Raw genomic sequence first — 14290 nt, forward strand, 5'->3', positions numbered from 1 at the left:
GTAATCTCATTATGGACAAGTACCACTGGGTGAGTAGGTGTAATCTCATTATGGACAAGTACCACTGGGTCAGTAGGTGTAATCTCATTATGGACAAGTACCACTGGGTGAGTAGGTGTAATCTCATTATGGACAAGTACCACTGGGTCAGTAGGTGTAATCTCATTATGGACAAGTACCACTGGGTGAGTAGGTGTAATCTCATTATGGACAAGTACCACTGGGTGAGTAGGTGTAATCTCATTATGGACAAGTACCACTGGGTGAGTAGGTGTAATCTTGTTCCTGAATACTCCTCTGTCTCACCTGTGAATCATGTTGTGGGAGTGAAGGTAGGCCAACCCCTGCAAAGCTCCGTGGGTAATGGCAGCGATCTCCATTTCCTGAAGGGGATTTTTATGAACTACGGGATGAGTGAGAGAGGATACTTTAGAAAACATTTGCTAAAAATGTGTAAAAAGACACATTGTGTCAAACACAGTCTAAATTGACCAAGATGTAGTACAACACAAAAAGGAAGGTTAATGTTTCTAGAATGTTTTACCTTCTAGAACATCAGAAGCGGAGCCCAGACAGTACTCCATCACCAGCTAAACACACAGAACACATCCAGGAAGAAAACAGGTCCATGGATATACACCTGAAGGTAAGGTTACTGAAACATCTCACTGGGAGTTTCAACCTCAAAATGTGTGTGAGGGTGTGTTTTTCTGGGTTTCATAGGTAGTAGCCCTCCATACTCCACTGTGTGTGTGTGTGTGTGTCTTACCCATGCTGTGTGTTCTCGTAGGTAGCAGCCCTTGTACTCTATGCTGTTGGGATGTTGAATCCTCTGGAGAAACTTCACCTCTTTTATGATGTCCTGCCATTTCTGAGAGAGATATTGTTTTATTTTATTTTTTTAAATACCTGTATTGGCCCAAAAGCTGCATCATTAAAAACAAAGAAAGAGTGAGAGAAAGAGGGAGGGAGAGTGTAAAAAGAGAATAAAGCCATATAAAGAAAGACTTAATATATTTCTGTGGAGACATGGTGAAACTACAAATGATTTATTGGTTCAACCAACTGGGGAAATGAGATGGGTGCAGAGTGACTACTCAGATCACTCTGAATGAACACAAAATATACAGAGAATTCTGTAAGTCTCCATTAAGGGCATGTTCTCATACATGACACACAGCCGGAAGGGTGTCTGTCTGTCTGTCTACTGGGGTGCTTTTCTTCCTACACAGATTAGGTGTAATCTGATTACAGCTAATCTGAAATTACGAGGAGAGCGAGGCGAAAGTGAAAGTGTATGAGAGCCGTGGGGTGACCTTGGAGATAATGTGTTCAGCTCACATATTTCTATCGGGGAGAGTGTGTGTGTGTGTGTGTGTAGCAGTCGCTCTCACCTATCGGGGAGAGTGTGTGTGTGTGTAGCAGTCGCTCTCACATATTGGGGAGAGTGTGTGTGTGAGTGTGTGTGTGTGTGTGTAGCAGTCGCTCTCACCTATCGGGGAGAGTGTGTGTGTGTGTGTGTGTGTGTGTGTGTGTGTGTAGCAGTCGCTCTCACCTCGTTGGACTGTTTCCCGTTGTAGGACATCTTCTTGATGGCCACCACCTCGGTAGTTCGCACATCCCGCGCCTTAAGACACAGAACACACAGGCCTTAGACACGGAACATACACAGGCAGAGAACACACACACAGGCCTTATAACACAGACAAAGTAAACACACAGGCCTTATAACACAGACAAAGTAAACACACAGGCCTTAGACACAGAGAGAACACAGGTGGAACAGCAGGACTATTACAGCACAGGAATCGGTGTGTGTGTGTGTGTGTGTGTGTGGGTGTGTGTGTACATACAAAGTAGACTGCTCCAAAGCTGCCATGACCTATCTCTCTGAGGTCAGAGAACAGTTTCTCAGGGTCTTCCTTGAAGAACAGCTCGGCTACATCCGGGTCCTTCAGACTGCCCGCCCGCACAGTGGAGGGCATGCTGGGTAATGTAGTTTGCTGTCTCCCGGCAGGGCGGGGGAAGGAGGAAGGGCCAGCAGACTATCCTGCCGTTGGAGCGCAGCTGGGTCTACGCCAGAGCAGCTGACAACTCATCTGCCAGTGGGGAGGAGCCAGAGGGGCCGGAGCATGGGCACCTGGAGGGAGGGGGAAGAGGAAGTAGGAAGAATATGAGACGGGAACAGTTTTGTTACTCCGCTGGAGAAACATCGGATCAAACATTGCCTCGCACTCAGATTAACCTCATCCCCAGCCTATTGTGCACAGCGTGGGAGTGTCCATAGAATTATTTTATTTACAAAGACATTTTGGTTTTTACTACCTTCTTATTTGAGCATTTTTATTGTTCAGAAATGTGGTGGGTACTCTCTTCGTTGGCTGGACTTTATCCTGCTAACTGTTCCAAATGTCTGAACTGAATTTGGTAAAAGGGCTTTTATGTACTCTGCACCATCGTCTTGGAACACCTTACAAAATACTTTTAAACTGGAAGAACTTGTCCCGATTGGTGTTTTTAAATCACTGGTGAAGGATTTTGAGGCTGATTCCCTGACCTGTCAATGGTTTTAATTAGCTGTTTTATACTCTTGTGAATTCAATGGTTTTTCATGTTGTCTGTCTGTAATTTTTTTGTAATGACTTGGTGCTGCCTATCTTGGCCAGGGCGCTCTTGAAAAATAGATTTTAAATCTCAATGAGCCCTTCCTGGTTAAATAAAGGTTAAATAAATAAAATAAATAAATGGGAGTGGTCTTATGCAGTAAAATGTCATTTAATTTTATCGAATCAAAAGGACTGCGAGGCTAGGGGAAAGTTGTGGTAGATTGATGGGTTGGTCATTAAATAGTTCTAAACTCACTACATTAAATTACACCTGGGAATTCTGGTAAATTTATTGAACTTTTCCATCCAGTAGATCTTTAAACTACTGGCCTGGGCGAGCAGATGAACAAACATCATGTGGATCTTTAAACTACTGGCCTGGGCGAGCAGATGAACAAACATCATGTGGATCTTTAAACTACTGGCCTGGGCGAGCAGATGAACAAACATCATGTGGATCTTTAAACTACTGGCCTGGGCGAGCAGATGAACAAACATCATGTGGATCTTTAAACTACTGGCCTGGGCGAGCAGATGAACAAACATCATGTGGATCTTTAAACTACTGGCCTGGGCGAGCAGACGCACAAACATCATGTGGATTGATCATTGATTTAACATCGTGTAGATCTTTAAACTACTGGCCTCAAGCAGACGAACAAACATCAAGTGGATTGATCATTGATTTAACATCGTGTAGATCTTTAAACTACTGGCCTGGGCGAGCAGACGAACAAACATCAAGTGGATTGATCATTGATTTAACATCCAGGTTTAAACTAGGCTATTGCCTTAATGAGAGAGAGAAGTGGGGTCAGAGTGCAGTGAGGGATTCAGTGTGTGTGTGCGTCATTAAGTCACGTATTGATGAGTGGTGTGTGTTTCATTGACTGTATTGATAAGTGTGTGTGCACTGATTTCTTCTGGGACTGAAACATCAGCCTCTGATGTGCAAATCAACACAGCAGAGCTCTCAACAAAGCACACACCATTATGGGTTAGGGATATATATAGAAATAAGAAAGAAAAAAAAAGAAAAGAAAAAAAGAGAGGAGCGAGAGAAAGAGGAGAGAAAGAGATTTTATGTCTTTATTCTTTATAGAACTTATGTGAGTGTTATTTGTTTATTATCTATTTCACTAGCTTTGGCAATGTAAACATGTTTCCCATGCCAATAAAGCTCTTAAATTGAATTCACACACAAACATCAAATTAATCAGATATACAGTGTAGACAGTGTTAATGTTGTAAATGACTATTGTAGCTGGATACGTCTGATTTTTAATGGAATATCTACATAGGCGTACAGAGGTCCATTATCAGCAACCATCACTCCTGTGTTCCAATGACATGTGTTAGCTAATCCAAGTTTGTCATTTTAACAGGCTAATTGATCATTTTTAAAACCTTTTGCAATTATGTTAGCACAGCTGAAAACAGTTGTTCTGATTAAAGAAGCAATAAAACTGTCCTTCTTTAGACTAGTTGAGTATCTGGAGCATCAGCATTTGTGTGTTCGATTACAGGCTCAAAATGGCCAGAAACAAAATAACTTACTTCTGAAACTCGTCAGTCTATTCTTGTTCTGAGAAATGAAGGCTATTCCATGCGATAAATTGCCAAGACACTGAAGATCTTGTACAACGCTATGTACTACTCCCTTCACAGAACAGTGCAAACTGGCTCTAACCAGAATAGAAAGAGTGGGGGGCCCCGGTGCACAACTGAGCAAGAGGACAAGTACATTAGAGTGTCTAGTTTGGGAAACAGACGCCTCACAAGTCCTCAACCGTTTCCAACTACAACAGTCATTTACAACGTCAACAATGTCTACACTGTATTTCTGATCAATTTGATGCTATTTCAAATGGACCAAAAAAAAGGGCTTTTCTTTCAAAAACAAGGACATCTCTAAAGTGACCCCAATCTTTTGAACGATGGTGTATGTAGGAATAAAGTGACTAGGCAACAGGATAGATAATAAACAGTAGCAGCAGCATATGTGAGGAGTCAAAATATTAGTGCAAAAAGGGTCAATGCAGATTGTTAAATAGTTTGCTAAATAGTTAATCTGGGTAGCTATTTGGTTGTCTTTTTGGCTAGGGGTTAGAAGCCGTTCAGGATTCTGTTGGTTCCACGCTTGTCGTGCGGTAGGAGAGAACCGTCTATGACTTGAGTGGCTGGAGTCTATGACAATTTTTAGGGCTATCCTCTCACACCGCCTGGTATAGAGGTCCTGGATGGCAGGGAACTCAGCCCCAGAGATGTACTGGGCCATACGCACTACAGGGGCTGTTACACTGACCGTATTACCGCCAGCCATGAGTCATGAAGGTAGTCAAATTCCACATGACCACATAGTCACGGTAACTAGTCTTCTTCAAGCTCTGATGCTGCTGATGGTCATTAGTAGCCTACCAAACTTGCTAACTGCCTGGTACTCAGCACTCTATTGTCCCTCTAATCACTCTGACGTCAATGCAAATGCAATCGAAAATCTTATCAAAAAACACTTCATGAGAGCCCATGAGCTCATGTTGCGCAACATTTCTATAGGCTTTGCAATTGCGCGGAAAACAGAGGGACAGCCTTGATTAAAAAGAGGAGAATCCCATCAGCTTTCTATAGGTTAGGCCCATTATATTTATTTTTCAACTTCCCTAATACTAAGCACATTGTTTATATTTACAACAGGAGTTTAACCTATCTGGCTGGCATGAAAATGAACCACGGGAAAAGCGTCCTCCATTTAAGAGCATAGATGGTCATGTATTTTTCCCCCTGACCCTGTTTCCAGACAGCTGCATGATAATGGTCCATTGTAAAATCTAAATATCACACGTATTATTTAGTATATGGTAAATATGAAACAATATTTCTGCTACGTAAAAAAAAACACAAATAGGATCTATTTGAAGAAAGAAAAGTATATTTACACATTCGTTTTAGGCAGTTTGTTGTGGTATGAGGTGTTATGGATCACGATGAAGTCATATCAAAACCGTCGGGCCAGATTGTCGTTCAACGTTGCGACGACCCCCATTCCCACCATCACTAAGGTCATGCGCACCACTTTCAATGACAGAGGCCATGCTTACAGTTCTAACCCCAGTTAGAACTCATCAATCCCTGCTAAAGGGGGTTGAAACGGAGAATGTTCAACATTAAGACAAGTTCACTGAAAGTAACTAATCAGGTCAATCTAAATGTATAATAACCCTTCTTGAATTGATCAAATGAAGTTGGATCCAAGCAACAACACAAATAATGATGCTGTACCTAATATATTAGAGCTTGTAAAACACTAAAAAGGTAGGTATATTAAACTTTTTTTAAATTAAATGCTCATGTTGGAAATTCAAAAAGCTCATAGTAAATAGTTCAGTTTTCTAAGTAGAACAATAGGTTTTAGTGTGTACAGCATGAACCCAGAGAGTAAAAAGACAACTGACCAATCAACATACTAGAATTCACACCCCGTGAACAGAGAAAGTAGGGAGCAAACGCTGTCAACCAATCAACACAGCAGTTCTGGCCTGAATCAGTGCATAAAACACAGTCCATGGACACAGTCACAGTAGAGAGACAAACGTACGAGGATTTAGCCCTTCTCTCTCACACACACAAGCTCCTCTGTCATTAGGATAAAGCCAGTGTTTAGCCTAACTCTCACTATGCTACCACATCACTAGTCAAATCAAAGTTTATTGGTTACACAGCAATGTTAAATAGGGTGCAGTGAAATGCTTTTGTTTCTTTTTATTTATCCCCAATTTCATGGAATCCAAATTGGTAGTTATAATCTTGTCTCATCGTTGCAACTCCCCTACAGACTGGAGAGGCGAAGTTCGAGAGCCGCTCATCCTCCGAAACACAACCCAACCAAGCCGCACTGCTTCTTGACACACTGCCCGGAAGCCAGACGCACCAATGTGTCGGAGGAATCACCGTACAACTGGTCGACCGTGTCAGCGAGCATGTGCCCAGTCCGCCACAGGAGTCGCTAGAGCGCGATGGGACATCCCGGGACGGCCTAACCCTCCCCTAACCCGGACAACTCTGGGCCAATTATGCGTCGCGTCATGGGTCTCCCGGTCGTGGCCGGCTGCGACACAGCCCAGTATCAAACCAGGATATGTAGTAACGCAGCTTGCACTGCATTCCTTAGACTGCTGCGCCACTCGGGAGACCTCTGGAATGCGTATGTTACTAGCTCTAAACAATCCAGTCAAATGTCAAAAAGTACACAAATGTTTAAATAAAAACAAAAGAAATTGTGAAATGGCTGAACGAATTTGGTAACGGATTTGTAGTTTCAGCTCAGATTTACACACGAGGCAATGGCATACAACGCAGCCCTGGCATAGCCTATAGGCTATAGGCCTGGCTATAGGCCTGGTGTTTCCATTTTTTTAAATATATATTTTATGTATTCATTCAAATCAAACTTTATTTGCAACATTCGCCAAATACAACAAGTGTGGACTTGACAGTGAAATGCTTTACTTACAAGCCCTTAACCAACAGTGAAATGCTTTACTTACAAGCCCTTAACCAACAGTGAAATGCTTTACTTACAAGCCCTTAACCAACAGTGAAATGCTTTACTTTCAAGCCCTTAACCAACAGTGAAATGCTAACTTACAAGCCCTTAACCAACAGTGAAATGCTAACTTACAAGCCCTTAACCAACAGTGAAATGCTTTACTTACAAGCCCTTAACCAACAGTGAAATGCTAACTTACAAGCCCTTAACCAACAGTGAAATGCTGACTTACAAGCCCTTAACCAGCAGTGAAATGCTGTTGGTTAATTCACATTACATACTACTTATCAGACACTGATACTATTTACTGAGAAGTGATACTGTATTCTGGTTGTTGGGATGGGATTGGCATGGGGCCGTGGTTGGCTTTTTACCATTCCTTTGGATTCCTCACGTCTAACTCGCTGTCAGAATTAAGTTTGGTCGAAATGTATTTATTATTTAACTAGACAGAGTCAGTTAAGAAAAAAGTAATCTTATTTACAATGACACCCTGGCCAAACCCCAACCCAGACGACACTGGGCCAATTGTGCATCACGACCGGTTGTGAAACAGCCTGGAAACGAACCAGGGTCTGGTAGTGACACCTCTAGCACTGAGATGCAGTGCCTTAGACCGCAGCACCACTCGTGAGCCAAAATCAGTTGTTAGGTACTATATTTATTGAATATTATATGAACACAAATCATTTAAAATGGCCAATTTGGATGCAATCAATTAGCATTATTTCTCAGAGATCAAATTATTTAGGTCAACAAAATACATTTTGAAGGAATGCTAATCTTATCCGTTGCTAACCACAAACAATTTCAGAACAATCTGAGTTGGTGGTTGTTGAAAATGTACCCAGGGTCACTGTATGTGTCCTGGGGTGGACTGGCTGGCTGAGAGGGGTTTTTCTAGATAGCTGAGAAGGTGTTTCTGAGCATGCCAGTGTTTTACTGGGACAGGGGCTGCTGCTACGGTGGGTTATGTCAGGTGGCGGCTGGTATAGAGCGGGTTGGGGGAGGTCAGGATAACAACACTGATCCTGTGGACTGTACTGTGTCGCGGGCCGAGAGAATAGGCTTTACATTACTCCCTCTCTGATCGCTTTTTCCTGGGAGATGCAGAAATCCTAAAGACTACAGTACTGTCAGTGTGGCAACAGTGACCAGGCCTGAAGCTGTTATAACACATAGTAGAACATAAACATTAACAGGCTGTTACGCTACCTACCCAGGTAGCTCAACTGAGACGCTACCTACCCAGGTAGCTCAACTGAGACGCTACCTACCCAGGTAGCTCAACTGAGACGCTACCTACCCACGTAGCTCAACTGAGACGCTACCTACCCACGTAGCTCAACTGAGACGCTACCTACCCACGTAGCTCAACTGAGACGCTACCTACCCACGTAGCTCAACTGAGACGCTACCTACCCACGTAGCTCAACTGAGACGCTACCTACCCACGTAGCTCAACTGAGACGCTACCTACCCACGTAGCTCAACTAAGACACTACCTACCCACGTAGCTCAACTGAGACGCTACCTACCCACGTAGCTCAACTGAGACGCTACCTACCCACGAAGCTCAACTAAGACACTACCTACCCACGAAGCTCAACTGAGACGCTACCTACCCAGGTAGCTCAACTGAGACGCTACCTACCCAGGTAGCTCAACTGAGACGCTACCTACCCACGTAGCTCAACTGAGACGCTACCTACCCAGGTAGCTCAACTAAGACGCTACCTACCCATGTAGCTCAACTAAGACACTACCTACCCACGAAGCTCAACTAAGACACTACCTACCCACGAAGCTCAACTAAGAGCAGTTAAAGTCGGAAGTTAAAATACACTTAGGTTGGAGTCATTAAAACTCGTTTTTCAACCACTCCACAAATTTCTTGTTAACAAACTATAGTTTTGGCAAGTCGTTTAGGACATCTACTTTCTGCATGACACAAATCATTTTTCCAATAATTGTTTACAGACAGGTTAGTTAACTTTTGTTCACTATATCACAATTCCAGTAGGTCAGAAGTTACATACACTAAGTTGACTGTACCTTTAAACCGATTGGAAAATTCCAGAAAATGATGTCATGGCTTTAGAAGCTTCTGATAGGCTAATTGACATCGTTTGAGTCAATTGGAGGTGTACATGTGGATGCATTTCAAGGCCTAATTCAAACGCAGTGCTTCTTTGCTTGACATCATGGGAAAATCAAAAGAAATCAGCCAAAAAACTCCACAAGTCTGGTTCATCCTTGGGAGCAATTTCCAAACACCTGAAGGTACCACATTCATCTGTACAAACAATAGTACGCAAGCACAAACACCATGGGACCACGCAGCCGTCATACCGCTCAGGAAGGAGACGTGTTCTGTCTCCTAGAGATGAAGGTACTTTGGTGCGAAAAGTGAAAAATCAATCCCAGAACAGCAGCGAAGGACCTTGTGAAGATACTGGAGGAAACGGGTACAAAAGTATCTATATCCACAGTAAAACAAGTCCTATATCGACATAACCTGAAAGGCCGCTCAGCAAGGACGAAGCCACTGCTTCAAAACCGCCATAAAAAAGCCAGACTATGGTTTGCAACTGCACATGGGGACACATATTGTACTTTTTGGAGAAATGTCCTCTGGCCTGATGAAACACAAATAGAACTGTTTGGCCATAATGACCATCGTTATATTTGGAGGAAAAAGGGGGAGGGCTTGCAAGCCAAAGGACACCATCCTAACCGTGAAGCACGAGGGTGGCAGCATCATGTTGTGGGGGTGCTTTGCTGCAGGAAGGACTGGTGCACTTCACAAAATAGATGGCATCATGAGGCAGGAAAATTACTTGGATAAATTGAAGCAACATCTCAAGACAGCAGTCAAGAAGTTAAAGCTTGGTTGGGTCTTCCAAATGGACAATGACCCCAAGCATACTTCCAAAGCTGTTGCAAAATGGCTTAAGGACTACAAAGTCAAGGCACTGGAGAGGCCATCAGAACGCCCTGACATCAATCCCATAGAAAATTTGTGTGCAGAACTGAAAAAGAGTGTACGAGCAAGAAGGCCTACAAACCTGACTCAGTTACACCAGCTCTGTCAGGAGGAATGGGCCAAAATTCACCCAACTTATTATGGGAAGCTTGTGGAAGGCTACCCAAAACATTTGACCCAAGTTAAACAATTTAAAGGCAATGCTACAAAATACTAATTGAGTGTATGTAAACTTCTGACCCACTGGGAATGTGATGAAAGAAATAATATCTGAAATAAATCACTCTCTACTATCATTCTGACATTTCACATTCTTAAAATAAAAGTGGTGATCCTAACTGACCTAAGACAGGGTCTTTTTACTAGGATTAAATGTCAGGAATTGTGAAAAACTGAGTTTAAATGTATTTGGCTAAGGTGTATGTAAACTTCCGTCTTCAACTGTTGCTAAACTATGACGCTACCTACAGATGTAGCTAAACTATGACGCTACCGACCCATGTAGCTATACTATGACGCTACCGACCCATATAGCTATACTATGACGCTACCGACCCATGTAGATCTTGACCCATGTAGCTAAACTATGACGCTACCTACCCTTGTAGCTAAACTATGACGCTATTTACCCTTGTAGCTAAACTATGACGCGACTTACCCTTGTAGCTAAACTGCTTGGCCTCTGACCGCAAGGCACTACAGAGGGTAGTGCGGCAGGGTAGCCTAGTGGTTAGAGCGTTGGACTAGTGACCGGAAGGTTGCAAGTTCAAATCCCTGTGCTGACAAGGTACAAATCTGTCGTTCTGCCCCTGAACAGGCAGTTAACCCACTGTTCCTAGGCAGTCATTGAAAATAAGAATTTGTTCTTAACTGACTTGCCTAGTTAAATGAAGGTCAAATAAAGTGCGTACGGCCCAGTAAATCACTGGAGCCAAGCTTTCTACCATCCAGGACCTCTATACCTAGTCGTAGACTGTTCTCTCTGCTACCACACGGCAAGCAGTACCGGAGCGCCAAGTCTAGGTCCAAAAGGCTTCTCAACAGATTCTACACCCAAGCCTGAACAGCTAATCAAATGGCTACCCAGACTATGTGTATTGCCCCCCTCCCCTTTTACACTGCTGCTACTCTCTGTTTATTACCTATGAATAGTTACTTTAATAACTCTACCTACATGTACATACTACCTCAATTACCTCGACTAATCGGTGCCCCTGCATTGTTGGTATTGTTGGCATTGTTAAAACTGCATTGTTGGTTAAGGGCTTGTAAGTAAGCATTTCACTGTTGTATTCGGCGCATGTGAAAAATACAGTTTTATTTAAACTCTCACTGGTCGAGTGATAGACGAAACTTCAAATCATTGAGTGCAGATGTGAGGACAGTCTGTGGATAGCTACCTTATATCACTGGTTGTGATATAGCATACTGTACATTCAAACTCCTAGAAAGCCAAGTGTTTGAAAGCAATGTTGTTAAATCAATGCAAAAGGTGTGCATTGTTAACGGGGGAAAAAGTGTTCTTGCTTTGTCATTCCCAACACCTCCAACCTTAATGTGTAGGAAGGGTGTGATGGGGAGTTGTTGCCAACTTACATTTAGGATGTCATTGTCTAACAAAATCAATCGTTATTTAGAGCTGTTTTCCATTAAATACAGTTTGTCACCATCTGGAGTGTGCAATGCTGGCGAACAGGCATAGATAGTCAAGGCCGAGAAAGAATGTAACGCAATGTCAACACAGAAATTAGGAATGTGACTCGCGTCACTGCCCACAAACAAGCCAGCAACCGCCAGGAATGAATGCAGGCGTACCAAGAAAGACAATACCCGAAACGACAATAGATTTGTCAAGTTGCTTGTTTGCTGACTGTAAACATTAAACCTAGCAACACTTAGGACATAACTAGTGCTATATTCAGTTCACAGTTTAGACTGGAGAGGTTGACATTTGGTCGTGAAGCTACTGCTGTGTTTCTGATCGCCTCAGCCATGATTTACAGTGAGGAAAAAACACACCAGGGAGTGTCACATCAAAACTACCTGTCTACATTCGGAGAGGATTCGCTAGTTAGCTATCTATCTGGCTAGTAAAACAGTAGACGTTAGCTGTTACAAAGCCAGCATTTATCGCTGGACGAACGTTAACTAGCTAGCCATGTCCTTCCCAGCATTTGACAATCTGTCTTGTCAGTTAGCTGCCATTGAATTGTTTACAAGTTTAAAAAGGAGACCTTCGCTTCATAAGCTTATCAACGGTTAGCCATGTAGCTAGTTAGCCATGTAGCTAGTTATCATTCCCCAATTCACAAACGTTAGAGCAAAACATTCCTCTCTGACTAAAGTTAGCTCGTTGGATGTCATCGAGCTAACATTAACCATCCACGTCGTAAACTAACTACAGTATTTAATGATGTTGTCTAACCAGCTGATCGAGTTGGCTAACTAAGAAGCCTAGCTAAACGGCAAGTTATCCAGATAAACACATTTCTCACCAGCAGAAGTTGGCTTGAATGCACAGCGGACACTTACCTGTCAGAGGCCAGGTTCAGGTAGAACAACAGGAAGCAAATGTCCAACAAGGCAAGGAAGGGCGCAACAAACTGACTCGAGTCTGGAGGTGGAGCACAGATTGGAGTTTTGTTAGCTAGCCTTTTCCAGGTTTGTACGATGCCGACTCGTTGTGTTTGGTCAACCCGAAAAACAAGTGTAATGTGTGTACAGTAAGGCCAGTCGAGGCCCTGAAAATAACTACCAATAGCTGGGTTAATAAACCAGTCAGCCAACGAAGTTCTCCACTCCTCCCAATCAGTTTCCAAAGATGGCGGCGGCGGCGAGAATTCACCTCCTCCTTACTAACGTGACAATCATAGGACAAAATATCTACAAACATCGACAACTGTTAAAACTGAAAAGCACCTAGTTCTGACTAAAACGATTAGTGTGCCGCACTTGGGTGGCCTTGTCGCTGTTTACCCCCGGGTGGGTGCTGAAGTTACTGTCCGCTCCTCTCCGTGCTAGCTATCCTCCTGCGAAACATCCAGCCAAGATCCGCAATCTGAATCCTCCCTGAATCCTCCCTGATGCCAAGTTGGCGGGGCGTGACAACACAAGAGGGATTTCGTAGTTGGTTATGAGTAAAGCACACAAGTTGGTGGTGGTTGACAGTCAGGGTAGATTCACAATCATGTTCCGAATACCTATCAAATAATATTATTATTCATTTTATGTTCTCAAATGTTCAAGTCTAGTTCAACATTCAAAGTAAACACACACAATCCTCTTCATTGCCTGGAAACCCGGTGTAGGATTGCATTGAATTCTACGTCAGGCTAGAAAATTGCTTTTGAATCAGGAACATTTCCTCTCATGACCTCAACGAGCCAGAATGTTGAATAAAATTACATTTTAAAGTACTTTACCGGTTGTCTGTCAGGTCCTTTTTGGTGATAGGAATGTGAGACAATATATCTACAGGAAAGTATAATTACATCACCTGTTCAAAGTGCTGATAGTACTTTCATATTGCCTTCATCTGGTGTATAAAAACACATGCACCAGACACACGCATACTTGCCGAGCTCGTGCACGTGTTTACATGGTTCTGCACATGCTTCGGGTCATAGAAATCTGAGTGTGTCACCAGAGCTTTGAAAAGTTGATGTAATTATACTTTCCTGTAGATATATTGTCTCACATTCCTACCGCCAAAAAGTACCAAGCGCACGGACAACCAGTACGTTAAAATAACATTTTATTTAGCATTCTGTCTCGAAGAGGTCATGAGAGGAATCTTTCCTAACTTCAAACGCTCCTTTCTGCCTGAGATAGAATTCAACTCAATTCAAAGTTTGGTTTCCTGGCAATTCTAATCATAGCTATATGCTTTATTGCATGTGTGTGTGTGTCCTGAGTCTTGCTGAGCTCCTTAGCCGATTATGATCTAAGTCTTTGCCACAAATAGCCCAAATAACCTCCACACACCCATAGTCCTGACTGAGCTTCAGCATTCACTAAAAATCTGGATGATGCATGCACTGCTGCAATTATAATGTATAAACACGTACAGTGTCCAATAGTGACTGAAACCTTTTTTATTTTGAATAGTCAGTTTGCCACTCATAAGGTAGAGTCAGTCTCTCTCTCTCATAC

The 14290-nt window shown here is 42.9% G+C and overlaps 1 protein-coding gene across 1 annotated transcript in view; it reads right to left on the reverse strand.

Moving 5' to 3' along the window:
• The window catches only part of LOC115146853 (serine/threonine-protein kinase TAO1-like), a 45972-nt gene extending 32776 nt beyond the window's left edge, over positions 1 to 13196 (reverse strand). Inside the window, exons 1-6 of the mRNA XM_029688871.2 lie at positions 12671 to 13196; positions 1854 to 2140; positions 1556 to 1627; positions 770 to 871; positions 545 to 590; positions 307 to 403 (exon numbers count right to left, since the gene is read on the reverse strand). Coding sequence (XP_029544731.1) covers positions 307 to 403; positions 545 to 590; positions 770 to 871; positions 1556 to 1627; positions 1854 to 1985 — 449 coding nt within the window. The 5' untranslated portion in view covers positions 1986 to 2140; positions 12671 to 13196. The remainder of the gene's footprint in view (positions 1 to 306; positions 404 to 544; positions 591 to 769; positions 872 to 1555; positions 1628 to 1853; positions 2141 to 12670) is intronic.
• Positions 13197 to 14290: the final 1094 nt, after the last annotated feature.

Source organism: Oncorhynchus nerka, linkage group LG19 (genome assembly GCF_034236695.1).
Source record: "Oncorhynchus nerka isolate Pitt River linkage group LG19, Oner_Uvic_2.0, whole genome shotgun sequence".
In the NCBI taxonomy this organism is placed as follows: Eukaryota; Metazoa; Chordata; class Actinopteri; order Salmoniformes; family Salmonidae; genus Oncorhynchus; species Oncorhynchus nerka.